Source organism: Carex rostrata, chromosome 1, assembly GCF_964058835.1.
Source record: "Carex rostrata chromosome 1, lpCarRost1.2, whole genome shotgun sequence".
Classification (NCBI taxonomy): Eukaryota; Viridiplantae; Streptophyta; class Magnoliopsida; order Poales; family Cyperaceae; genus Carex; species Carex rostrata.
Genome location: NC_135918.1, coordinates 15983962 through 16010137, shown reverse-complemented (window position 1 = coordinate 16010137; position 26176 = coordinate 15983962). Strand labels below are relative to the sequence as shown.

Below are 26176 nucleotides of genomic sequence, written 5' to 3'. Positions count from 1 at the left end.
ATGGCATAGCCCCAAAATATTCAATGAAAATTTGAAATAGACTATGGGATTTTACAATCTAATTAAATATAAGGGATTTTTGTATGTATTAGCCTCTTTTTGTTTTTATGTTCATACCTTTGGCAAATGGATTGGGCTAATATAAATAAATAAGCAAATAACGGCTAGTATAAAGTATAAACCATATTAATTGAATATATAATTGTTAGTAAACCATATTACTTGTTGTATTGGCTAAGAATAATTGTTAGTTATGGGTGCAACTTATAAAAAGTTCCACTTGTTAGTAAATAAATTGAATATTGAAATCTCAAATGGGCTGTATAGTGCTGTATTAAAATGAGTACATGTTACTTCCAACAAGATTTTTATTTTTTTATTTTAGTGAACTTAATAATAGAGAACATAATTAAATTTTATTATTAAATGATTTTTGAATTTTCTAATTATATGTTTCAACAATAATTCCCACAAATAATTCAGGGATACAGCCATCCTTAACTTAGCAGAGTTTGGTACCTACCACCTTCTAAGTTTTTCTTTTTTCTAAAGCTTCACAGAAGTTGTGAAGTCGTGAGTGGAGCTCGAACTATCGACCTTTAAGTAATCACAATCTTAGAACATTTTCTCGTAGCCAACTGTGCTCTTGCCATCCTAAAAAAATATTAATCTATAAGTCAAAAACAAGAAAAATACCCTACACTATATATGTTTCTTATATTTTATTTAATTATTATTTAAAAAAAATTATGTTAGTTATTCAAAGTATTGTAAGATTCTTTCTTAACATTTATGTTAATAGTTTTGCCCCACTATAAATCACAAACACAGAAACACTCCTAGTATAGTGTAAGAAATATCTAACCACAAGCTTTATATCTTCAGATTTTTTTTTTAGAACATGCAGTACCTTTGTACAATCATTGTAAAGCCATAAATTTTTATTTATAGAAATTATTTAAAAAAAATATAAGATAATAGATGGTTTGTCTTTATATTTAAGCTTCATTCAGGGACGGAAAGTGAAGAGAATGAGATTAACTAATCCCTATTTTTACTTTAATTTTTCTGTATTTAGGTATGATTTTATTAGGGGTGTTCAAACAGTCGGTTTGGTTGAAACTGAACTAAAATAATCAAATCAAACTTTTTTTTGGTTTTCAAAAATAGAACCGAACTGAACCGATTAAACTTATAAACCGATTAAGAATTGAATTGAACAAACCGAAGTAAATTTCGGTTTGTTCGGTTCATACCGAAATAAACCTATTGTGTCATTATAAATGAAAATTATATATATTCATACACAAATTGTTCAATTCCATACAAAATATGTACATGTTCTAAAAAATTTAAGCTAAAATGAAAAAAAAGGAAGCAATGATTGAACCAAACAAAATATAAATCATACTTGAACCAATATAATTCGGTCGGTTCGGTTTAGTCAGTTTTGAAAAGTCTAAACCGAAATAATTCAAAATTTCAACCGAACCGTTCCATTTAAACGAAAAACCAAACCATTTAAATCGAAATTTTTCGGTTTGGTTGAAAACCAAACAAATCGAACCGTTTGAACACTCCCAAATTTTATGTATAATTTAGAGTAAAATGTCACACGGTATTGTAAAATTGATTTCAATCACTATAAAAAAAATTAATATGATTGACTCTCATTGTATGTTTATCTGGTCACGTCCTTGGTTCCATTAGGCATTAGCCAATTCTGAAGAAACCGGAAAAAATATTCGGCTCTTTCTATATGATCAAAATTTTCATACAATCTTTCTATCATCTTATTTTAAACAATTTCTATAAACAAAACAAAATCTGTTTTAAGGCAGCTTCCCTCACAATTTCCTATTCAACTTTGAAAATTTTGAAGTATTTCTGTACTGTGCACTTCTGTAGTCGGCTATTATTTTAATATTATAATAATAATTGTTTACATAAAGCAGGCGCCGCATTAAAACCTGAGCAGCATTTGTCTATACGACCCCATAATATTGTTAATATTATATTTTAGCTGTTGACTACGCGGCAATCACACGCTGTCTTCAAGTTTTATTATTTACATTTTGGGAAATATTCCCACAGGATTTAAGAAGGAATATGACGGCTAGCTTGCGCAATTAAAGACTTTGATTAAAAAGCTCGTACTTTGTGATTTAATTGAGTTCGATTTGAAAAAATAAATTCGCTATTAACTCATTCGATTGAAGTTCGTTTTCAAATGAATTAATCTGGTTCGGTTCGAAATTAGTTCAAACTCGAATTCAAATTGGGTCTGGTTCAATTCGAAATTGATTTGGCTAGTTCGAAATTGGTCTAGCTCAGTTCGAAATTGATCTGGCTCGGTCTGAAGCCTCCCAACTCTTCCGATTCTCCCACGATTCGCCTCAATTAATTCGAATTAGTTCGAATTGCACGAATCGAACTCGAACTCTTCTTTTCCGTTCAAAATTCTGCTTCAAATCAAACCAGCTCGGTTCAAACTCGAATTCGAACTAGGTTAAGTTCGATTTGGTTCGATTCATTTGCAGCCCTGTTTGATTCGCATAAAATGCAAGAATAAATTATCATAATTACAGGTTTTTACTTTTTTAAGACAAATTTGTAAAAGCAAACTTTTTATATATATCCTATGTAGTAGTAATGCAAAATTTGAGTTTGTATTTTTTTTTTTTTTTAAAATCCTTGGCAGATGCTGCCGAGTTTGTAATTCGAACCATTCGATCAGAGTCCGAATCAGTTTGGACAAATTTATAAGTTAACAAAATTCCTTTAATATTCGTGCTAATTCAATATAAACAATAGTTAATTAAACATTCTCAATTAGTAAATAATTAATTATATTATAAAAGTTTATTTATTGATTTTTTTCCTTTTCCTTGGTATTATGCTACTATTGATACTTTATATATATATATATATATATATATATATATATATGAGATGGGCTACGGTGAGTTGCGAAGTAAAACGCGTTTCTACTTCACGCCATATTTTTATTTTGAAAGTCCAAACGACCGATCCGAACCATTAGATGTTTAATCCATATTGAAATGTGCTTGGAGACCAAATTTTACATTTTTTGGAATTTTTTTACTATTTATTAAGCATTTTTGAAAATTGCTGTTTTGCTGTGAACAGTAAAAAACAGTAAAATTTTCTGGACCATCAGATCAGCGACTTTCAAAATTGCTTAATAAATAGTAAAAAAATTCCAAAAAATATAAAATTTGGTCTCCAAGCACATTTTAATATAGAGAACAAGATGAACGGTTCGGATCGACATTTTGAACTTTAAAATCGCAAAATATGAGCGTGAAGTAAAATAGTTGCTTTACTTCGCAACTCACCGTAGCCCACCTCTATATATATATATATATAGTTGTTAGAAAAAAAATTAATTAGAAATTAATGGACACATGATTCAATGAATTCTTACATAATTTTGTTAACAAGATCTTGAAAAAAATGATCCGATGTGAATAATTTTTCGACTTATTAATCTATTTTTTATGTAGAGAAAAATATATATCACATCTGACGATTTTATTTTGACATACAAATTAAAAAAATATATAATAAAAATTAAAACAAAAACAAATGAAAATATTTGAATCATCATTTATGAAAATAAAGATACCAAGTCAAAGAGCTTAGTAAACCAAACAATTAATAAGCATGGTGTAAGCCATCTTATCCAGTTCATACTACAATCCAAAATTCGGATGATATATTTATTTATTTGACTCTTTTTTTATAATTTTTGGGTTCCTAGCTAAAAAATAAAAGACCTGGTTGACAAAATTGTAAATACGAAAGGGATGTGTGTATTCAATCGTCAACAATATACGAACTAATTAATTAACTATATTTAGATAAGCCGCGTATAGCTCATCATAACTTGGTATTATTCATTGGAAGTACATGAGAAATTGATGTATAATTACTTCAGGATATATGATAAATTATTAGGTGCTTTATGGGGCCTTTTTTTTTTTTTTTTTTTTTTTTGGGGGGGGGGGGGGGTTGGTTGACTTGATAATATGTCTCTTCCTTCCGAGCATTAGATCATATGAATACAAGTTTTAAAAAAAAAATGGTATAAATTAAATTTACTTTAAATGTTAAATATTAAAAATCAGTATTTGAATCTTTGAATCTCCATCTCTTGGCGTAAGAATCTGCTGCTCTTCTCCAAGAAAAAAACAAGTACCATTTTTTTTCTCATCCAACTGTTTAAATATTTTAAAGAGAGAAAAAACAACATATTTTATCTCCAAATTAATCTGATTGATAGAAAAACATTTAAATAGTTAGAATGAAAAAAAAAATACATATTTCTATTTTTCTAAAAAAAAAGAGCAACAGATTAGATTCCCAATCAAACATTGTAAATCCACTAAAGGATTATATCTCAAAAGTCAAAACCCTTCAAACCTATGTAACCAATTGCGGTTAATAAAATAGAAGCACGACTCCTATTTCTTACTCAAAAAAAAAAAATTCCCAATCAATAATTCCAATTAACATTTTCAACACAAATGTTGGCACTTGGCTTCGATATTTATGCTGTCACAATCTGTTCTCAAAATTCATTGGTATGAAGGCATGCCACGGTGTGAACTTCACCATGCTCTCTCATGCCGTTATCTGACAGCTCATCTCATCCATAAATTCAAAATCCAACGGCTCAAAAAATATTCTTTAATGTAATACAAAGTCTGAACTTTTTGTCATGATGTTAATTTAGAGTCAACTGGTAGCAACTTCTCTCCTTCTTCCCTGCTCTTTACACCCACCCACACACACACACACACACACACTCTCTGTGAGAAAACATGCACCTCTTGAAACCTATAAAATGAACATTATCCATCTCTACTTTCAATGAAATATTCTCTCTAGCTCCTTAATTTCTTCTCTCTCTAGTTCTCTTTCTTAGATCAATTGAGAAATTGAGATAGTCATCTCTCCTGCTAATTAAGTAAGAGACATGGGAACACAAGCGCCATCACCTCGTCATGAAGCCCATCTCTCTTCTAATAAGGTGCGAACACACACACACACACACACACACATAATTTGCTTTAATCATATGTCTCTCTCTCTATCTCTCCTCTCTTTTTTTGCTTCTCCTTTCTTATTGATTCCTATTTTGAACTGGCAAATAGCATATCCATCATTTTCAGTTCAGAGACTATATATGATGAACTAATAATGTGTATATATATATATATATATATAATTAATTTCCTTCAAGGCTTAATTAATCACTAATTAAAGTGCTGATATGTGTTTGATTGAGTATAGCTAGCTATATATAATGTTGCACGTATCTTGTTAATTTATTTTATTTTTTTAAAAAGTTAATGTTTTGCGTTTCTATTTTTCTAATTTATTGGTTTTATGTTGAATCATTCCAAGACATGGGTCCTTTGATCTGCCACGTCATCCATGATTTTTTTACACTTTTATAAACCCTTTAAATAATTAACTTCTAAGTGCAATAAAAGAATTATATTAGTTGGTAACCAATGCATGTCAAGTAGGTTAGGTAAGTAGGTAACCAAAGCAACATAAAGTAAGCTTCAATTTGATGACATGCACATGACTTATAAATATGACATAATATACATGTTACTATGTTTCAGTTCCCAAATTACAAAATAATAATAATAATAATAATAATAATAATAATAATAATAATAATAATAATAATAATAATAATAATAATAATAATAATAATTCCAACCTGTTGTCACGGAATACTTGGTAGTAAACCAGAATCCTGTGAAAATAAAAAAAAATCATATCTCATGGTTGTAAATTTTTGCAAGTTAAAAAAAAATCCTGTTTTTAAGTTTGAATTTGTCAAACTATCTCTTTCCAAGGATCATGGGGTGTGCTATCACATCTGGTTAATGCAACAAAGCTACAACCATGTACCACCTAAAATATCACCTAGCTAAAGTTTACCTAGTATTATTATTTTTCTTATTCTAGTTGTTGTAGTAAAAAACTAGAACATCACACTATATATATGTAATTAGAAATTGTAAATTAAAACAATACAAAATTGAAGTTACAAATATATATATCAATTCAACAAGCTACATTAGTGGCGGCTCTAACTTTATCTTTTTAAGGGTTTTTAGTTTTCTTGACATTATAAATATTGTCTTTTTCTATTCTTGTTTTTTTCACTTGTTCTCCTGCTAAACTTCTTTAATTTTTTTACTATCACTCAAGTATGTGCACCACAAAATATCATGTATCTAATAGAGTATAGCTGATTAAGAAACCAATTCTTACATTATTGGATTTACTCGTCTCATGTTCTTCATAAATATCAAAATTTCTATTAACTTTGTATTATATATACTCTAAACAATCATGTTTGTTGACACATCAAACTTATTTTTTTTTAACTAATAATAGAATAGTCGGCTTGATTATATTCGTCATCCACGAGTTTTAGTATTGATTTTGCTTGAACAATTGTCAAATAACTAGTTACTTAGGCATCATTAATTACTTATTCATCCTAGTAAACATCATTACTTATTAAAAAAATATTGATTGAAAGTAAGAGTTTGTAGACTATTATGTGCATATTATAGGATCCCAAGGACAAAGTTCTAAATTAATATTAATTATCTTATTATTAATTATAGAGATGTTCCCTTATACTTTGAATAATTGTAAAACTAATAAATGTAAATTTTATAAAAAATGCCAGCTGATTTATTTTCATTAATCATTAAATTGTTAAATAACACCCTATCATATATGACGTCTACAAAAATGTTTTTGACTATTCATCGTGCTTATATTCTTGTAAGATATCTTTTAATTCACATCACTAAATCTTCATTTAATTTCAAAAAGTATCATAATGTCTATTAGGAAAATAACGTAGTAACAACTTTGAGAATTTTCTTGTTGATAGTTCAAAATCATTTATCTAGAATAATAAACTCGAATTAATTCTGGGAAAGGGACTTGGAGATTCTTATCAACCCTTGAGGAATAATGTGGAATTGTTGATCACTAAAGTAGAAAGTAGTAAAAAAAGGCACGTGTTGATACTGTGCGGTGCCGTGAGATCCATGTCTACCTCATTAACTCGTCAACTTATTCACATTCAAAGTCAACATGTGTATTTATTAATTAAAAATTACTTCTATACCCATTTAATAACACCATATTGTAAACACAACCCTGCATCGCTAATTAATCTTAACGGCTACCCAATCCCAATGTATAATCATTAAACGATAAATGATTTTCAGGTTTATTTGAAATAGAGCATGGTTAAAATGTACTATTGGTTTTGTGTCTCAATTATACTTCACATTTTTTCTTTTTTCGAACCGCTCAACATGATTTCTATATTAAAATGTACTTAGAATTCAAATTTTATATTTTTTGAATTTTTTTTTTTTTTTACTATTTTTTTAGATAGATACAAAATCATTGTTTCTGGAACATTCAAAAACAGTGATTTTCTATCTATCTAAAAATAAATTTAATTTTTTTTTTCAAAAAATATAAAATTTGGTCTTTAAGCACAGTTTAATATGGATATCATTTTGATCAGTTTGTATCGACCGTTTGATCTTTGATACAGGTGATAGAGATGTAGAGTATGGTTGGGCACAAAACCAATAGTGCATTTTAACTCTACTCTTTGAAATATAGGGTTTGCTTTAAGATTCATATAAACTTAAATTAAACGACTCGGATCTAATACCAATAGTGCATTTTAACTCCTCTTTGAAATATAGGGTTTGCTTTAAGATTGATATAAACTTAAATTAAACGACTCGGATCTAATATGATCATGTGAGATACCTCATTTGATCTGAATTCAACGGCTACTTCTCTGTGAGTATTTCAAAAGAGAAACCTTGTTTAATTATGACCTCTCTTGCTTACAAAATAAATTACATGAAAATGCAGTCAGAAAAGGAAGCATCACTTGATGCTTGGCTCCCAATTACATCCTCGCGTAACGCTAAATGGTGGTATGCGGCATTTCACAATGTCACGGCCATGGTCGGCGCCGGTGTGCTTAGTTTGCCATATGCCATGTCAGAACTCGGGTGGTACGTGAGATATCTAACCTTCTTTAATTTCTAAGTATCTTAATTATTACAAGAGACCATATGTTAATTAGCAATGTACCAATAATGTGTCACTAGTACAATGTACCAGTGTTGTAAAAAAACGTCCGTTTAGTCCGATTAATCGGCCGATTAGTAGTTGGTAGTGACTAAACCGTCGTGATTTTTTCCGACTGATCGACTGATTATTCCCGCTTATTTCCGATTAATTGCTTGGCGGTACCATGTCCGTCCGACAACTGCATACCGTTATTTACAACACTACAATATACATCCCTTTCTGGAATTCTGATTTTTTATTAGAGTTAAATTTAAAGTAAAGATTAGAGTAAATTTTTTGAATTTTGATTGGTAATTAAGATTACAAATCAGAGTATTGAAGTTTATAAGTTAGAGCATTGTTTTTTATCTAATACCCGATAATTAGCTAATGAATTTGAACCCGATTAGGTATTTACACCCGATTCGCTATTTTCTTGCCCGCCTTGATGAAAATCCTGAATCTGCTACCGGTGATAAACCTATAAATAATGTGAACATATCGGTATCGGTTCCTTAATAAGAAATCGACACTGGTTTAAATAAGTAATCGATTTTTTGTAATAAATCATGTTTCGATTTTGCTAAATTCTTTCAGGGGTCCTGGCATTGCAGTACTTATACTGTCATGGATAATCACTCTGTACACACTATGGCAAATGGTGGAGATGCATGAGATGGTACCGGGCAAGCGGTTTGACCGGTACCACGAGCTTGGTCAACACGCATTTGGCGAGAAACTAGGGTTATGGATCGTCGTACCACAGCAATTGATCGTTGAAGTCGGTGTCAACATTGTTTACATGGTCACTGGAGGGAAATCTTTGAAGAAATTTCATGATTCAGTCTGTCCCAGTTGCAAACCGATCAAACAAACATATTTCATCATGATTTTTGGATCAGTGCATTTTGTACTGTCTCAGCTGCCTAATTTCAATTCCATTTCTGGTATTTCCTTGGCTGCTGCTGTCATGTCTCTCAGGTAAGGAATTCCTTTTGTTTTGATTTCTTCCAGTTTTTTATTAAAAAAATTAATTTAGTTTATGAGTGAGGTCCACACTATGGACTCATATATTTAAAAAAAAAAAAATGTTTTAGTATTTTTAAAGATATGTAGAATCACTTGATTTGAAAATTCTGAACCATCCAAAATAATAGTTTTTTACTTATCTAAAATATATTAAAATGTATCTAAAAAATGAAACTTTTTGTCTGCAAGTACATTTTCGATCATATTTAATAGTTCGGATCGACTGTTTGAACTTTGAAAATAAATATATAAATCTGTAGTATGAGTCGATCCGTAACATGCATATTACCATAGCCTCACTCTTAAGTTTATTAATTGTTCTGTGCCTATTGTTATTTCTTCCTATATCATTTTGCATTTCACTAACTTGTGCTATATATGCATCACTTACATTGCCAGCTATTCAACAATTGCATGGGGTGCCTCGGTGGACAAAGGAAGACAACACGACGTGACATATGCCTTAAGATCACATACCACATCCGGTAAAGTATTCGACTTCTTTAGCGCTCTAGGTGACGTGGCATTCGCCTATGCGGGTCACAATGTAGTGCTTGAAATCCAGGCAACCATCCCTTCAACCCCCGAAAAACCATCGAAGAAACCCATGTGGAAAGGTGTCATTGTGGCCTATATTGTCGTTGCGCTATGCTATTTCCCGGTTGCGCTTATCGGATATTATGTGTATGGAAATACTGTGTCGGATAATATTTTGATAACTTTGGAGAAGCCACGGTGGCTCATTGCTATGGCCAATATGTTTGTTGTCATCCATGTCATCGGTAGCTACCAGGTATACTGTTCTGACGACTTATTTTTCTTTCTTGGTCGAGTTAGAAATGTCGCATCCCATATTTACACAGTAGTAGAGGTGTCAACGGGTATCAAACGGGTCAGATGGAAGCATTTTCATATCCTTAATCATATCCGATAAGCTCACGAAAAAAGCACTTTACCTTTACCAGCTTATTGATTTTTTTTTTTAATATTTACTCTATAGGGTAACAGGTACAAAATAGTCATTCCCATTTCCTTGTTCTGTTAATGAAAAAATAACTTTACTCTTATCCATACCCGATAAGTTAATGCAAATAAAATTACCCGTATCTGGTATCGTCTTATCATTCATTTCTCTCTGAACTTCTAAAATTTTACATATTGTCTTTGTAGATATATGCCATGCCAGTTTTTGACATGATAGAGACAGTACTGGTAAAGAAGCTACGTTTCCCGCCTAGTCTGGGCCTTCGTATAATTTCTCGGAGCTTATATGTTGGTACGCATCCAATGCTATAACTAATTTGTTTATTAAAACAGTTTTTTACCTTATTTTTTTCAATAATAGGATACAAAATTGACTATATATATACTGGTTTAATTTCTTGATGCAGCATTTACAATGTTCATTGGCATGACCTTCCCATTCTTTGGTGGATTGCTCGGATTCTTTGGCGGGTTCGCATTTGCACCAACAACATACTTTGTAAGTCAATTTTTCCTATTAAATTATATTTCCTATTTAATTGATATTTTTAGAGCATTTCCTATAAGCATAGCTCTAATATATTTCCTTCTCTCTTTTATTGTAGTTGCCGTGCATTATGTGGTTAGCAATCTACAAACCGAGAAGATTTAGTCTCTCTTGGTTCACTAATTGGGTACAAATCTTTTATATTTGAATAAATTATTGAAGAATCAATTTTTTCTCTCATGATATTGTCACTAATTACGAAAATTACCAGTATATTGTTCATACCAGTATCTTGTGACATTTCTTAAAGTACTTGATTCAAGTAAAATGCCATCTTTCTTGAACTATTTAAGGTGTTAATGATATTGTCATGAAATTTAAACTTTGAATAAGTTATCCAACAATCAATTTTCTTCCCCATGATATTGTCACTAATTTGGAAATTTATCAGTATAGTTATAGCAGTATATTCTGATTTCTGATTTATTTACCTTCTTTTATATACCAGAATATACAGTGACATTTCTTAAAGTACTTGATTCAAGTAAAAGGCCATGATATTGTCATGAAATTTATTTTGATCTCCTTTTTTTTCATTTTCCAGATTTGCATTGTGCTAGGAGTTATTCTGATGATACTGGCACCAATCGGTGGACTCAGACAGATTATTCTACAAGCGAAAACATACACATTTTACTCATAATCTACTATTTCTTGGAAATTATGTTGAAACTTTTGGATTGATATATTATGGCCTGGAAGTAATTAGTTAATTAGTCCTTAAACTCAACCAAATTGGATTTCAATGGCTAAATCTTCATCATCTCTCAGTTCTTCATCGGGTAGAGATGTTCAACAATCGACATCGATTCATCGTTTGGATGTTAAATTTGAAAGAAAGGGCATGAGGCAGAGTAAAAGATAGGTTTGTGTTTTGTTCTTCATTTTGTGGTTTGTGTAAATTTTGTGTGGTGTTTGATATAATATTTTTCTTGCTTTTTTCTATTTTTGAGAAAAGGGGTATGATATAAGTTGTAAAGAGGTATGCTTTAGGTAGATACAAAAGCTATTATAGTTCCTCCTTACTATTTGTTGAATTTATAAACTTTTTCTCTGTAAATTTGGGGCTAAATCTTTCATATTTTCATAAATAAAAAGAAAAAAAATTAAGTTTCTACATTTTGGTTTTAAGATCTTGCTTTATTTTTCTAGTGAAAGATGGTGCTCATTTTCGAAATGATTGATACTTAACACAAAGCAAATCAATCATTAAATCAAATAATTACAAAATGTTGTTTGAGCTACATTATATGCTGCAGATGGCACATGTGTAAATCGAATGAAAGAAAGATACCACAAAAAAAAAAAAAATCTAAACAATTATATATCAATGGAAAAAAAAGCAATTATATATACAAAACAAAAACAATTATATACAAAATCTTTATCAACTCTAAACAACATCTAATTATATACAAAAAAAAAAAACCTCTGACAAAAATAATGTATCAAATTCCAAGTAAAAAAAAAAAATTCAAATTTGGACTAAGCTATATTTATAATAAAAATAATAATAAAATAATGGTGTGGTTTGGGGTCTAAATTCCACATAATTGTTTCGTTATCAACTCTTAAGCAACACCTAATTAAATATAAAATGGAACCTCTGAGAAACATCATGTATCAAATTCCAAGGAAAAAAAAATTCATATTTGGGCTAACCTATTTTTAATATCAACATGTTGTTACTTGGGTTCATTTACCCAAAAGACAACAAATTGATTGGGGCCATAAACTCAATTTGTTTAATTCCTCTATTTTGGAATCCATGTTTATCCAAACTCTGAGTCAAATTTTTGTTCTTTAGTCAGGGCAGTAAACGAAATTGAACACTAAATCCAAACTTGACTTACTATTAAAGGAAGCCTTAGTCAAACCATTGAGCTAGCTTGTTAACAGCTTGTTTGTATTGTAAGTGTCAATAGGTACGATAGTGATCGGTTGGAAATATTTTTGTATGATACTTATCATGATAGCAAAAAAATCTTTATCCTTACCTGTACCTGATAAGTTAATGAAATAAATTTTATTTTTATCCATCTTTTCAAATACAATACGGATCAAGTAACGGATAAAAAAATGTCATTACCATCCCTATTGTGCTTTTGATAATATATTTTTTCAAAAAATGGAAAAAAAAAGAAACAGTTAATAACAAATACAACTAATTTGTATTATAAAAATTTAGTAAAATATAAAACTTTATCAGCTTTATCAAATCATGTATCATCTTCATAAAAAATATATATGTATATATAATTTTATTTTTAAGAAATATCTTATAGGATAAGGGTAAAAAGTAATTTTATCTGTACTTTTATCAGTTATAATAACAAAAAAAAAAGTTATCATTATTCTTATTTGATAAGTTAATAAAAAAAAAAAGAAATTTTACTTTTACTTATCTTTCAAAAATACGATGAATCTAATAAACGGATAAAAATTAAATGTGCCATAAATTTAAACTTATTTTTGTAAAATGCTACAGATAAAAATACAGCAACAAATTGATGGTGTTCCTATAGTCAAGTTGTTTAATTACTCTATTTTGGAATTCAAGTTTATCCAAACTAGAGTCAGATCTTTATCTTTAGTCAATAGCATGCATGTGATTTGTTCTACCAATTAAGTTTATTTGACAATTTGTTTCTTATACTTTGAGAAAAGGAAGTACCTCAAAGAATTATCTAATGACTAGTAGAGCATCTATAGGTGTCTAGCACACCTCATCAAATTTGTCTCTTGTACCCAAATTTCAAAATAGACTCTTAATTGTTGCATTTTATTTTTCCATCTTCTTTGACTTTATAGAAATATTTGGGGTATACAAACATTTCCTTGTAATTCTTTTTTTTTTTTTTGAAGTTGTGGATTAATTTTTTTTATATATATATATAAATTAAGGAAGGTATTTTCAACTATGTCATAAATTTATTTTATTTATTTATTAATGCCATAAAATATAGTACTTTCTATTCTTTAAAAAAAATGTAAGAGACTGTTTCTTTATTTTCATAATGCAAACAGTATTTGGATCCATGGTGAATATAAAGGAATTTCTGTGTACTTTCTATTACTAATTAATATATATATACTCCATTAGTGTAATTCATACGGAACCAATTTTAGTGAGATGTAGAAGCAATGAGCTGGTCCTAGTTGAAAATAAAGAATATAAAAATATTATATAATCTGATATGATCTGGGGGAATATACAGTGCATTCAACATTATGAATAAAGTGTGATAGGCAAATGTTGACTTAAAAGATTCAGTATCAAAAAGTCACAAATAAATTATTCTTTCAACTAACATCTTTTGCTTTCAAAATTTCAACTCTATTTAAACAATCATTTTCACACTTTCTTCCCTTTCTTTCTTTCTTTCTTTCGGCATATTTTGTGATTTCTTTTCAAAAAGACAATGAAGAAACCATAAAGTATTTATCATAAGTCAATAGTATTTATTATAAGTCAATAATATTTATGAATTATATATTTTGTGCAATCAAACAAAAATCCAATACAAGCAAAATAAAATAAAAATGGGTACATATTTCAGGGACGTATTGATCTGGATTCTGATAAAGGTTCGGATTCAAATTTGGCATTTAAGTTTTTGTGAGATCTGAACTCAAAGCTCCATATCTAGAGACGAAGGGATATGGAGTACTTTGTCAAAACTAATGATTATTAGATGATTTTGTTATATATTTTATGGTAAAATGCTATATATATAGACACCATAAATTGACTCCAATACTTTTTATAAAAAAATATTAAATGCTTGATCTCATTCTTTTTCAAAGAAAAGCTAGATTATTGCACAATGTGTACAACTTGAGTTCTTGTAGCATTCTACCTTTATATGTTTTTTTTGACCTGCATTACTTCAATTAATGGCTGCCTTCGCCTCTGTTCGTATCTAAATTAAAAAAAAAAAGTATACTAACTAGACTCACCATCATTTTTATTACATTTAATAAAAATGAGACACCAAAAATATTATCTTTTATCACTAGATCAAAAATTAGTTCTCAATCGTAAGATAATTTGAAAACTTAAAATTGCACTTAATGGTCATTAAAGGTGAGATAATTATTTACCTTTTGATAATATGGTGCTGATATAAAATTGTCAAAAATTATAGAACTGACATATTGTATAACATTTTTTGTCATATATTACAAAAAAAATAAAATACGAATGATATAACTATGCTACATATTCATTGTAGATTATAAATTCAAAATATAAAAATGGTGTTGAAAAAAGAGAAAGTATCTGAATTTTATTACATTAAGGTGCTAGACTTAGAGCATTAATGGAAACTTACAATAATCAACAATATATGCTACATATTAGAAGCTTGTCTATTAGACATTGATTTTTGTAAATATATTTTTTGGACTAACTAGAGTTCCTTTTTTTTTCTGATTAATATCAATGGATATGGTTGTAAAAAATATTTCCTCCTTAGACAATTAATCTTTTGTGAACTTGTAATATTCATTACTTTTACTCGCTTTTAATAGTGACGGAGCCACGTAAAATCAGACAAACATGTCATAAAAGTTCTATGCATGTTTCAAAAATATACTTCTTTTGTGTGTTTTTCCTCAAAAAAATTTATAAAAATATACTTTAAATTCATATAATATAAAATTATACCTTATCCAAAAAGAAATTTCTCATAATATGCTTCTATAGAATATATATGTATATATATGCATATAGAGATATGCTAATGTGCTTTCGGTAGCATATGGGTCGAAATACACGCGGTCCAAATTTAAAATTTCAAAATCCAAATGGTCGATCCGAACCGTTCATCTTGTTCTCCATATTAATATGTGCTTGGAGACCAAATTTTACATTTTTCTGAATTTTTTACTATTTATTAAGCCACTTTGAAAATCGCTGATCCAACGGTTTTACTGTTTTGTTAAGCCACCGTTGGATCAGTAATTTTCAAAGTGGCTTAATAAATAGTAAATAAATTCAGAAAAATGTAAAATTTGGTCTCCAAGTACATATTAATATGGAAAACAAGATGAACGGTTCGGATCGACCGTTTGGATTTTGAAATTTTAAATTTGGACCACGTGTATTTCGGCCCATATGCTACCGAAAGCACATTAGCCACTGTGTGTGTGTGTGTGTGTGTGTGTGTGTATGTATGTATGTATGTATGTATGTATGTATAGAGAGAGAGAGAGAGAGTAAAGCTAGGGTGTGATGTGCTCACCAAGAGAGTTTGGTGAGCATAACTCCAAAAGTTCATCGGATTGACTTCAAACGCTGAATTCAAACCATTGAAATCCATGTGCTTCATGAGTGATGCATGTGCATGCAAAATTTTGAAAGTTTCGAGTTCATTTGCTACACGGTCAAGTGGTCAAAGAAATGAATATTTTATTAAGTTAATTTATAAGTTGTTTTATATAGTTAATTTTTATTATTTCTTTGAAAACTGCTGTTTTGCTGTGAACAGTAAAAACAGTAAAAAAATTTGGCCCATCGGATCAGTGATTTTCAAAATTGCTTAATAAATAGTAAAAAAAATTCCAAAAAATATAAAATTTGGTCTCCAACCACATTTCAATATGGAGATCATGTTGAGCGGTTCAGATCGGTCATTTGGACTTTCAAATCACAAAATATAAGTATGAAGTAAAATAGTCACTTTACTTCGCAACTCTCCGTAGCCCATCTCTCTCTCCCTGTCTCTCTCAATTTATAAGAAAAAAAATATAAAATATACTTTCTATCTAAAATATTATAAAAGAATGCATCACCATAAAATTTTGTTTCATTTATTTTTAATTAATTTTGTGCTTGTGAAAGGAATATAATGCCACCTCTCACTGACGAATGCCGATTACAACATATTTATAACTTGGCGTTTAATGGCAAAGCATGACGTTTCAAAAAATAATTAAAAAATGTACATTGAGGTATCAAATAAAAAAATTCGGCGCAAGTGAATTTTTTTTTAAAACTAAATTATTGTACCTAGTTTATACCTACTTGAAATCAGTTTCCTTTTTTTTTTTTTTTGCGTGCAAATTGGGATTGTTTTCTTGGTCTTTTTCATCGGTGCAGAAATTTGCATTAAAAAAATATGAGGAAGGTTCAGATGCACCATCATTTTGGTGCTCCAATATGCACCACGGGCTTTATCTCTATTTTCAAAGTCCGAACAGTCGATCCGAACCGCTCAACATGATCTTCATAATAAAATATGCTTGGAGACCAAATTTTATATTTTTTAGAATTTTTTTACTATTTTTTTAGATAGATACAATATGACTTTATCGGATGGTCCAGAATCTCCTTAAAAAGGTGATTTTGTATCTATCTTAAAAATAGTAAAAAAATTCTAAAAAATATTAAATTTAGTCTGAAAGCATATTTTATTATGAAGATCATGTTGAGCGATTCGGATCGACTGTTCGGACTTTGAAAATGGAGATAAAGGATGTAGTCTATGTGGAGCATATTGGAGCACCAAAATGAGGGTGCATTTGAACCCTCCTCAAAAAATATATATTCAAGGTTTTGTATATATTTTTAAAATTTTAGGATTCATTCTATACAAAATATTAGATAATTATTTACATGATCATGAAACCTATTCATTTTTTTTAACTGATAAAGACGATTTTTTTTGTTTTGAAAATATATTTAACTTGATTTAAACTTTAGTGTGAGCTATAGGAGTTAATATTTGAAATTGTTGAATAAATTATACCACTCAGAAGCTTATCAGCATAATTTTAACACCATATTAATTTATAACCGTTCAATTCAAAAATCAATGTTTTTTATTGCTAGAAAAGAATATGATAAAATTTGAACAATTGAACATAACCCAAAACCTCTAATGATGACAAAAGAAGTTAATGCGCAAATTTTACATGATGTTAGCTAAAAGAATTTATAAATCGGTTCTATGATTTTTTTTTTCTACTAAAATATAATATTGTAATTTATTTTATATACCATTAGCCCGTTGTAAAAAAAGTTATATAAGCATTCAATTGGTACCATAAACCGATTTTAATGCAAACAAAGTCTTAATTCTATATCATAAAAGTTTTATTTGATAATTTTGAAACATTGACCCTTACAAAAAAAATTCCTATAATTAATGACTCTTTATTGTGACTTTGAAATTAAAATATTTATCCAATAATAATTGTTGGGGCATTTAAATAGTCGTTCAATTTTTATTTAATTTTTGTTTTCCCTTCTGAATTGATGAGTGCTGGTGAAGAACCATGCATGTTCTTTTTTGTTAATTGGATCAAAGAGCAATTAATTTAATTCAATTCAAATTAATTGATAAATGTCTCATGAGCTCTGTCATTCTCCATTTGTGCACACAACTATGTTTAGTTGTCTCCTCAGCAAAATTAAATCCATGGTATAACATGAAAAATAAAAATTCCAAAGGGGCTTGAAATTAGAAACACACAATAATAATAAAAAAAAACTATATAAAAATATAATTCATTGTGTTTGAAAAGTGTTGACTCTGACTAGGACTTATTTTTTACTCCAAAGTCCAATCAAATTTATTCTTTTTTTTTAATTAAAGGATTTTTATGTCTTGTAACTACTCAAAAATAGTTAAAAAAATGCAACTAGTACAGTTAATTAAATCATTATTTTGTGTTGAAAGTTGACATTTTGTAAGTCAATACATGACAGTTGATATTTATTTAATGCTTAAAAAAATAATCCAGACAATTAATTACAAATATGGAAAAAATAACATTATTTGAAAATTTACATGAATGTAAAATTAAATGATCCAAATTGCACAATATCTTTAAATATATACCTTGGCAATATTAATTATATATGAGTCCGGATTATCTGAGACAACTCAAATTTTAAATTTAGATCTGAACCAATTTGGTCCAAGATGAATTGTACGAGTTCCTTTAATATTTGTGCCAAAGCAGATTTGACGGTCTGGATTCAAACTCAAAATTTGAGGTACCTTAGTTGATATAAATTCAACAAAACATGATATACTTGCGTGGAGCATAATTTTTTGTTACATATTTTTCGTTTAATTCAATAGAAATATTGAGGTGCTTTTTTGGTGTTTTGTTTTTGTAAACTAATTGTATTCAATATTTTTTAGTCATTTGGGAAATAAACACAATATCTTCTATATTCAAAAATAAAAAATAAAAAACAAATCTCGATGCAGATATAGGGGTGTTCAATAAATGTGGTTCATTTGGTTTTCAACTGAACTGACAAATTTTGGATAAATGGTTCGGTTTGATTGATTTTTTTTTTTAATTACATAGTTCTTTTTATATTTAGTTTTATGTAATATCTCTTATTGCAGTTTAAATGATATATATCTTGATATTTATTTCTATAATTATTAATTATATAATATTACTGAGTTTTGACCTTTTGAAATTTAATCTCTCTTGTTTTGGATCAACGGAACAAACTAAATTTACTTTGATTTTTTTTCTTTTTATTTGGTTGTTATTCATTTTGACAAGTTTAATTCAATTAGTTCAGACAGAATTTTGAAAATAAACACAAATTTTAGTTTTACTATCTTAATTCTCTTGGTTCAGATATCAGGTAAGGATTATGTTAAGTAAAATATATATATACTCTTTCTTCAATAGAAAGAGTATAAAAAATAAAAATAGATCTGAGAAAAGAAATACAAACTGAAGGAATCTGACAATTTCCCAGAAACCCATTTTGAGGAAGTTGTCCAGAAGGAATGCATGATGATGTCATGAATTTTCTATCTAGTTTCTATTTTAATTGTATTTTTTTGTTCAATTATTATTATTATTTTTAGAAAGAGATGTCAGAAGGCTCCTATTTATTCCATGTGGAAATGATTCATGAGTGAGTCTATGATATTATGCATAGGGAGGATTAGTCTGTACTACAGATCAATATTTCTATTTTTAAAGCTCACACAATCAATTTAAACGGTTCAACACCTTCATATGAAAAAATATTTGTAAATCAAATATTATATTTTTCACAACTTTTTTACTATTTTTTAAAATAGATAGAAAATCACTTGTTTAAAAAATTCTCAATCATTCAAAAGTAGTGATTTTATATCTAACTAAATAAATAGTAAAAATATTCTAAAAAATGTACAATTTAATATGCAAATACATTTTCATATAGAAATCATATTTAACGTTTATATTAACTATTTGAATTTAAAAACAAATATATTTATCCATAGTATATACTAATTCGCGCTATGCATAGTGCCATAGTGCCATAGCCTCATTCATGATTCATGAACACATCAAAATTGAAGTGTAAAAAATATCATGTAAACTCATGATTCTTGCCACTCAAAATTCAAGAAGTGTAAAAAATTTGATTTACATCATTGCATGCTTATATATGTACATTTTCGTATTGAGAAAAAATAAATACATTAACCATCAAATTTATTTAATAGCCATTTGAACTATTATTTATGATAAAAAATAGTTTTCAAATTTCATATTGTGGATAACAAAAATTCATGAAGTTTTGTGTGAAATTGTACCGAAAATAAAATTTATATATACAAATATTATTTATTTAAGCGAGTGAACCATGCGTTCATTTTAAAATGTATATTTAAATTCAAATTCGCGTTTAATGTCACTGAATTTATAAATCCAACTAGCATAGAAAATAATAGAAAATAAAATACAAACAAAATTTATTCAACAAGGTACTATTTGCAAAAATGTCCTTTTTAAAATACATTCTAGATTTTTGTCCTGACTCGTAAGTCAAAGTCAACTGTTGTAGTCCTCTAATTTATATAATTTATAATGGTACATAGTTCAAAAAAAATAATTAAATAATGAATTTATACCCGCTTATATCTCCGAAATTTAAGGTTTTCAAATTACTCCACCGAATTCAATTTCTTTGTTAGTTTTCACACCTCTCAATTTTTTTGTTTTTGTTATTATCAGTAATGTTTTTTTCAATCTATTAAATCTCTAAAAAATTTCAATTTGTCTATTTTGATTTTTTTTTGTGTTAGTTGTTCATACAACCTAATATATAATTATACTAAGAACATAGATAATTGTATTGTCAATTCAATTTTTATGATACATCTTCTTGATATTTCAAAATAGATGTTCATATAAAACAACAATGTTGAGTGAATTTCAAATTGACTCAACATTATTATTTGAAAAATAATGAACACATCTCTGATTTAAATTTTCTCATCTGAATGATATTTTTCAAGAAATCAAACAAATAGAAATAGAATTTAGTTGTACGCAACAATTAACTACCTCAAGAATATAGAAAACAAACAATAATATTATTCCTTTCTCTCTTTTATCAATAAGCAGATAATTTAAAAAAAATTAAACAAATAATAATAGTGCAAGCACACTTAAATATTTTCCAAAAAAAAAAATACTTGAAGATATTTGAAAAATATATTGACCAAGACAAAGACAGTTGCAAACAATTCTATTTTTAGTCTAGTTTACAAGTAAAAAAATTCTGTTCACAGATGCAACTTTACTAGATTTAGGTAAAAGAATCAAACTGTGCAACTCAAAATCTCTGTTAAACCTTTTTGTCAAGCAACTAATTAATTCATCTGTTAATTTATTTTATCAGTGTGAAAAAAATTATTTTCAAAGAAATTTTAGAAAGTCCAGATTCACTCAATTTGACAACTTTTATTATTTGAATTAATTTATAAAATTTATTATTACAAATTACTACTAATAATTATATTTTTTGTGTTGGATGTATCTATTAAAGAATGGTTGAAAAGATTCAATCCTCAGAATTAATTACAGCAAAAAAATGGAAACACAATCAAATAAGGATCGTTGTAGAATCTCAAGAAAGAAGATAAGATCCTTATAATAATAACCATAATTAATTAACAAATAAATAAATATATAAACAAGGATGTAATGAAGAAATAAAAAAAACTCAAGGTCCTTATAGTAAATTATCCTTTATAAATATATATCCTCCACTCCTCTCTGCCTGATGGTTCAAATAATCTCTCTCTCTCTCTATCTCTCTTTCTCTCTCTCTCTCATTTCAACTAGTTAGAGGAGCCATTTATTTGGTTCCCTTTCTAATTAGAAATGGGGATCCAAGATGAATCAAGCACACAAGACCAAGGCTATGAACACATCACTACTAAGAAGGTGCTTGCTCTTGCTTTTCTCTTTCTACCATTGTTTTTCTCATTTTCATGCATTAATTAATGTGCTTCGATTTGTGGGTTATAATGCGTTATATGATATTATATTATTATATATATTGTAATTGTTGGATTGAATCTTGATGCCATTTTGATTCCAAAGAAACAATAAATGCTGAAAGAAACCATGGAAACAAAGAGATATAATTAATAGGTTAGATTAATACTGTGATTATCAAGGTTAATTTTAAAAATATGTATTTAGTGATAAGTAATACTTTATTTTTCTTGAAATAAATTAAAGATATATTTTTTAAATTTTTTTTTCCTATTTAAAAGGCTATGAACACATCACTACAAATAAGGGGCTTGCTCTTGCTTTTTCTCTTTGTTTCATTTTCTTTCTCATTTTTATACATTAATGTATCTATAATATATATTGTAATAGTTTGGATTGAATCTTATATGCCATTTTGATTTGGAAGAACAAAAAAAAAAGTCTGAAAAAAACTATGCAAATCATAATCAAATTTTTGCAAACATTACAGCTTTCTCATACACCGGTTATCGATCCGTTACCTGAAATTAGATATAATAAGCAAGATTACTACTGTTATTATCTAGGTTAAGTTCTAAAATATACATTTAGTAATAAGTAATAGTTTATTGTTTCAAATATGACTTTTTTCTCATATAATAATATTTATATTATTTTCAAGAAACTTATATTGCCACAAGATTTACTTTTGAAATGTGTGCTCAAAATTAAATTTTGTGTGTGGAAAAATACAGACAGCAAGGGAAATTGAGGTGGATAAATGGCTACCTATCACATCTTCACGCAAAGCGAAATGGTGGTACTCGGCATTTCACAATGTCACGGCTATGGTTGGTGCCGGTGTGCTCGGGTTGCCCTATGCCATGTCTAATCTTAGATGGTAAGAACAAAATTTGATCCATTTAAGTTTTAATTTGAGCATCTGAAGACAACAAGTACCAGAGGGTTGTTCAAAGAACAAAAGAAGTTGTATCAGTGCAGCATAAATTATTATTTAATTCTGTTCATACTGGTAACATTAAAATATCAATCAATTAGTAACCTTATGAATAAATTGTGTTTACCTGGTTGTATTATGATTTATACGATTTCTGTAGGAAAGTCGAAATTAACTAAAGAATTCACACATTTTTAGGGGTCCTGGAATTACAATACTTGTCATCTCATGGATAATCACCTTATACACTCTCTGGCAAATGGTGGAGATGCATGAAATGGTACCAGGAAAGAGATTCGACCGGTACCACGAGCTCGGTCAAGAAGCCTTTGGGGAGAAGTTGGGGCTGTGGATCGTTGTGCCGCAACAGTTGGTCGTTGAAATTAGCGTGGACATAGTTTACATGGTCACTGGAGGAAAATCTCTGAAGAAATTTCATGATACTGTTTGCCCCGATTGCAAACAAATCAAGCTCACGTATTTCATCGCAATTTTTGCATCCGCGCATCTCGTGCTGTCTCAACTGCCAAATTTCAACTCCATTTCGGGTGTTTCATTAGCCGCTGCGGTCATGTCGCTTAGGTATCTAAATTTAACTAGTTCTTTCCTTGTTTCTATGTTCCAGTTGTTTATTTAATTTGAATTATAATTTCTCACATTCAACTTGATAATTTGAATTTACCTAGCTCAAGCACTTCCTCAAGTGCAAACTTGATCTTGCTTAAATTTTACAATATATGGATATTTATTACCATAACTGTGTATACATATTTACAAATAAAAAATAACAAAATTTGGAGTGACAATTTTGTATGAAATTTACATAAAGGATTATAAATTATTATTATTAATATTAATATTATTATTATTATTCCATCATAATAATAGCATTTTACAACATAGTGGTATGAGAGCATTCGGTTCTCGGACTGTGTTTGAGTCCATATTTCATTTATTATCAGTATCCTATCTGAGTTCTGAGCTATTCTGATTCATCTAAAAATAAATCTTACTGAATCCCGTATGTCTATCATTCAATAATCAGCATTATTTTTTTTTTCCGTCTTAACAGTTACTCGACAATTGCATGGGGTGCCTCAGTAGACAAAGGAAAACAACCTGAAGTGTCATACGACTACAGACATCACAGTACACCCGGAAGAGTGTTCGGATTCTTTGGTGCCCTAGGTGACGTAGCATTCGCTTATGCGGGTCACAATGTGGTGCTTGAAATCCAAGCAACCATCCCTTCAACCCCCGAAAATCCATCGAAGAAACCCATGTGGAGAGGTGTTGTTGTGGCCTACATTGTCGTCGCCTTGTGTTATTTCCCCGTTGCACTTATCGGATATTGGGCATTTGGAAATAATGTCGAGGATAATATTTTGATGAGTCTCGAGAAGCCCCGGTGGTTGATCGCCATGGCAAACATGTTTGTTGTCATTCATGTCGTCGGTAGTTATCAGGTAACTTCAAGGGCGGAATCATAATGCAACCGTACGATTTTAATTATAAATATTGAAATTTAATTGAATTTTTTTTCTTGAAGTTTTTATATGTTTCAGTCCCAAATACCAAATGTGTGCTTGTAGTGGTTAGAATTTTCAAATCTCACCTACAAATTAAACATTTTGGCATTTTAGGATTTTATGTTTCAACGGCACCCCATAATCTAAATTTTTTCTAGTTCTGTCCATGGTTAACTTGAAATTTAATACTCTCAATTCATCCTAACATATACCATACCAGGGCAGAAATATACTTATATGCCAAATCTGATACAGTGTCCCAGAGGATAATGTAACAGTAATAGTTATAACCGTATTACTACCTCTTTTTTCATCTCATTTTTTTTTTTTTTTTGCTTTCTTCTTGTTTTTGCGCTTTAGATATACGCCATGCCTGTTTTCGACATGATGGAGACTGTGCTGGTAAAAAAACTCAATTTCGCACCGAGCTTTACCCTTCGCTTGATCACCCGAAGCTTATACGTTTGTAATGCTCTTACCCCTTTCCTTTCAAAACGATTGTAAGATTGTCAAAAAATATTGTAGTTTTTGTTATTTTTGTTCTAACTTGAATGTAATATATGCAGTGATTACAATGTTCATCGGCATGACCTTCCCGTTTTTCGGTGGATTGCTCGGATTCTTCGGTGGACTGGTGTTTGCCCCGACCACCTATTTCGTAAGTCATATTTCTCATTTTAAAACTGAGGGATGCATTGAACAATAGATGATGATATTATCAAGATATTTTTCATTTTTATCTGCTTAAATTTGTAGCAGTAATTCTTTTTTTCTTTTTCTTTTTTTCTTTTGCAGCTTCCATGTGTTATGTGGCTAGCTATCTACAAGCCCAAAAGATTTAGCCTCTCTTGGATCACTAATTGGGTAATATATTTGAAATAATTTATTGCTATCATGAAATGCCTAATCCTGTTCATGCTATCGTATTTTCTAAATAAGAAAATTCAAGGATTTCAATGAGAGGTTTAATCCTCAATTTCTACAGTAAAATTCTTTATTTGGATTCTACCAACAAAAATTCAAAAAGATCTTTTACTAAATAAGCTTGTAATAACAAAAAAAATAAAAAAGAGTGAGGCCATGGTATTATGCATAGTGCGGATTGGTCCATACTATGGATCAATATTTTCATTTTTAAAGTTCAAATACTTGATCTAAACTGTTTAATGTGAAAATTCCAGGATTCAATGAAAGTTTAATCTACAAATTCTAAAATAAAATTCTTTTGCTTGCATTTTGCTTATTACCCACAAAATTCCAAAATGAATATTGAACTAAATAAGCTTCTAATATTTAATAAATAATGTTATATTAATCTATTTAATTGCAGATTTGCATTATTCTTGGAGTGCTTTTGATGGTTTTGGCACCAATTGGAGGATTGAGGCAGATTATTTTAGATGCCAGTAAATACAAGTTCTACTCATAGACACTTGTTTATCCTACCAGAACAATTTTTTTAAGTTATTATGGTATCATACTTTGGGTCAAAAAGAAGAAAAAATGAATTAATTTTAAGTTGATGTACTTGTGTTCTGATTTATGTAATTTGGGTGTGTGATAATTTAATGTGATTTGTTGATTTGTGGGCCTCAACTGGCTGCATTTGCTGGTACTGGTACGGTTTTGGTGCAATTTGAACAAATTGGAATCCTATTTCTTCTCAAATTGTCATTTTTCATATTAATTATTTGCATTTTTAGGTAATAATTA

The 26176-nt window shown here is 29.0% G+C and overlaps 1 protein-coding gene and 1 long non-coding RNA gene across 4 annotated transcripts; both read left to right on the top strand.

Annotated features, from left to right (window-relative positions):
* Nucleotides 1-4951: 4951 nt before the first annotated feature.
* Nucleotides 4952-26059, top strand: LOC144560995 (lysine histidine transporter 1-like). Of its 3 annotated transcripts, none has more exons than XM_078310223.1 (8): nucleotides 4952-5056; nucleotides 7972-8117; nucleotides 8773-9156; nucleotides 9604-9997; nucleotides 10375-10480; nucleotides 10596-10687; nucleotides 10794-10862; nucleotides 11280-11852. In XM_078310223.1, the coding sequence occupies exons 1-8, from the start codon at nucleotides 5003-5005 to the stop codon at nucleotides 11376-11378; spliced, it is 1344 nt and encodes a 447-aa protein (XP_078166349.1). In that variant the 5' UTR covers nucleotides 4952-5002; the 3' UTR covers nucleotides 11379-11852. The 3 variants fall into 3 exon arrangements, with proteins under 3 accessions (XP_078166349.1, XP_078166355.1, XP_078166343.1); XM_078310229.1 differs by lacking the exons at nucleotides 7972-8117; nucleotides 8773-9156; nucleotides 9604-9997; ... (2 more) ...; nucleotides 10794-10862; nucleotides 11280-11852 and adding exons at nucleotides 22732-22877; nucleotides 23133-23516; nucleotides 24007-24400; ... (2 more) ...; nucleotides 25259-25327; nucleotides 25794-26059 and having other exon boundaries at nucleotides 4953-5056; XM_078310217.1 differs by lacking the exons at nucleotides 4952-5056; nucleotides 7972-8117; nucleotides 8773-9156; ... (3 more) ...; nucleotides 10794-10862; nucleotides 11280-11852 and adding exons at nucleotides 21786-21943; nucleotides 22732-22877; nucleotides 23133-23516; ... (3 more) ...; nucleotides 25259-25327; nucleotides 25794-26059.
* LOC144561085 (uncharacterized) lies at nucleotides 5229-6582 on the top strand. Its single transcript, XR_013513580.1, has 2 exons — nucleotides 5229-6408; nucleotides 6482-6582. It is a non-coding gene; the product is annotated as an uncharacterized LOC144561085 (long non-coding RNA).
* Nucleotides 26060-26176: the final 117 nt, after the last annotated feature.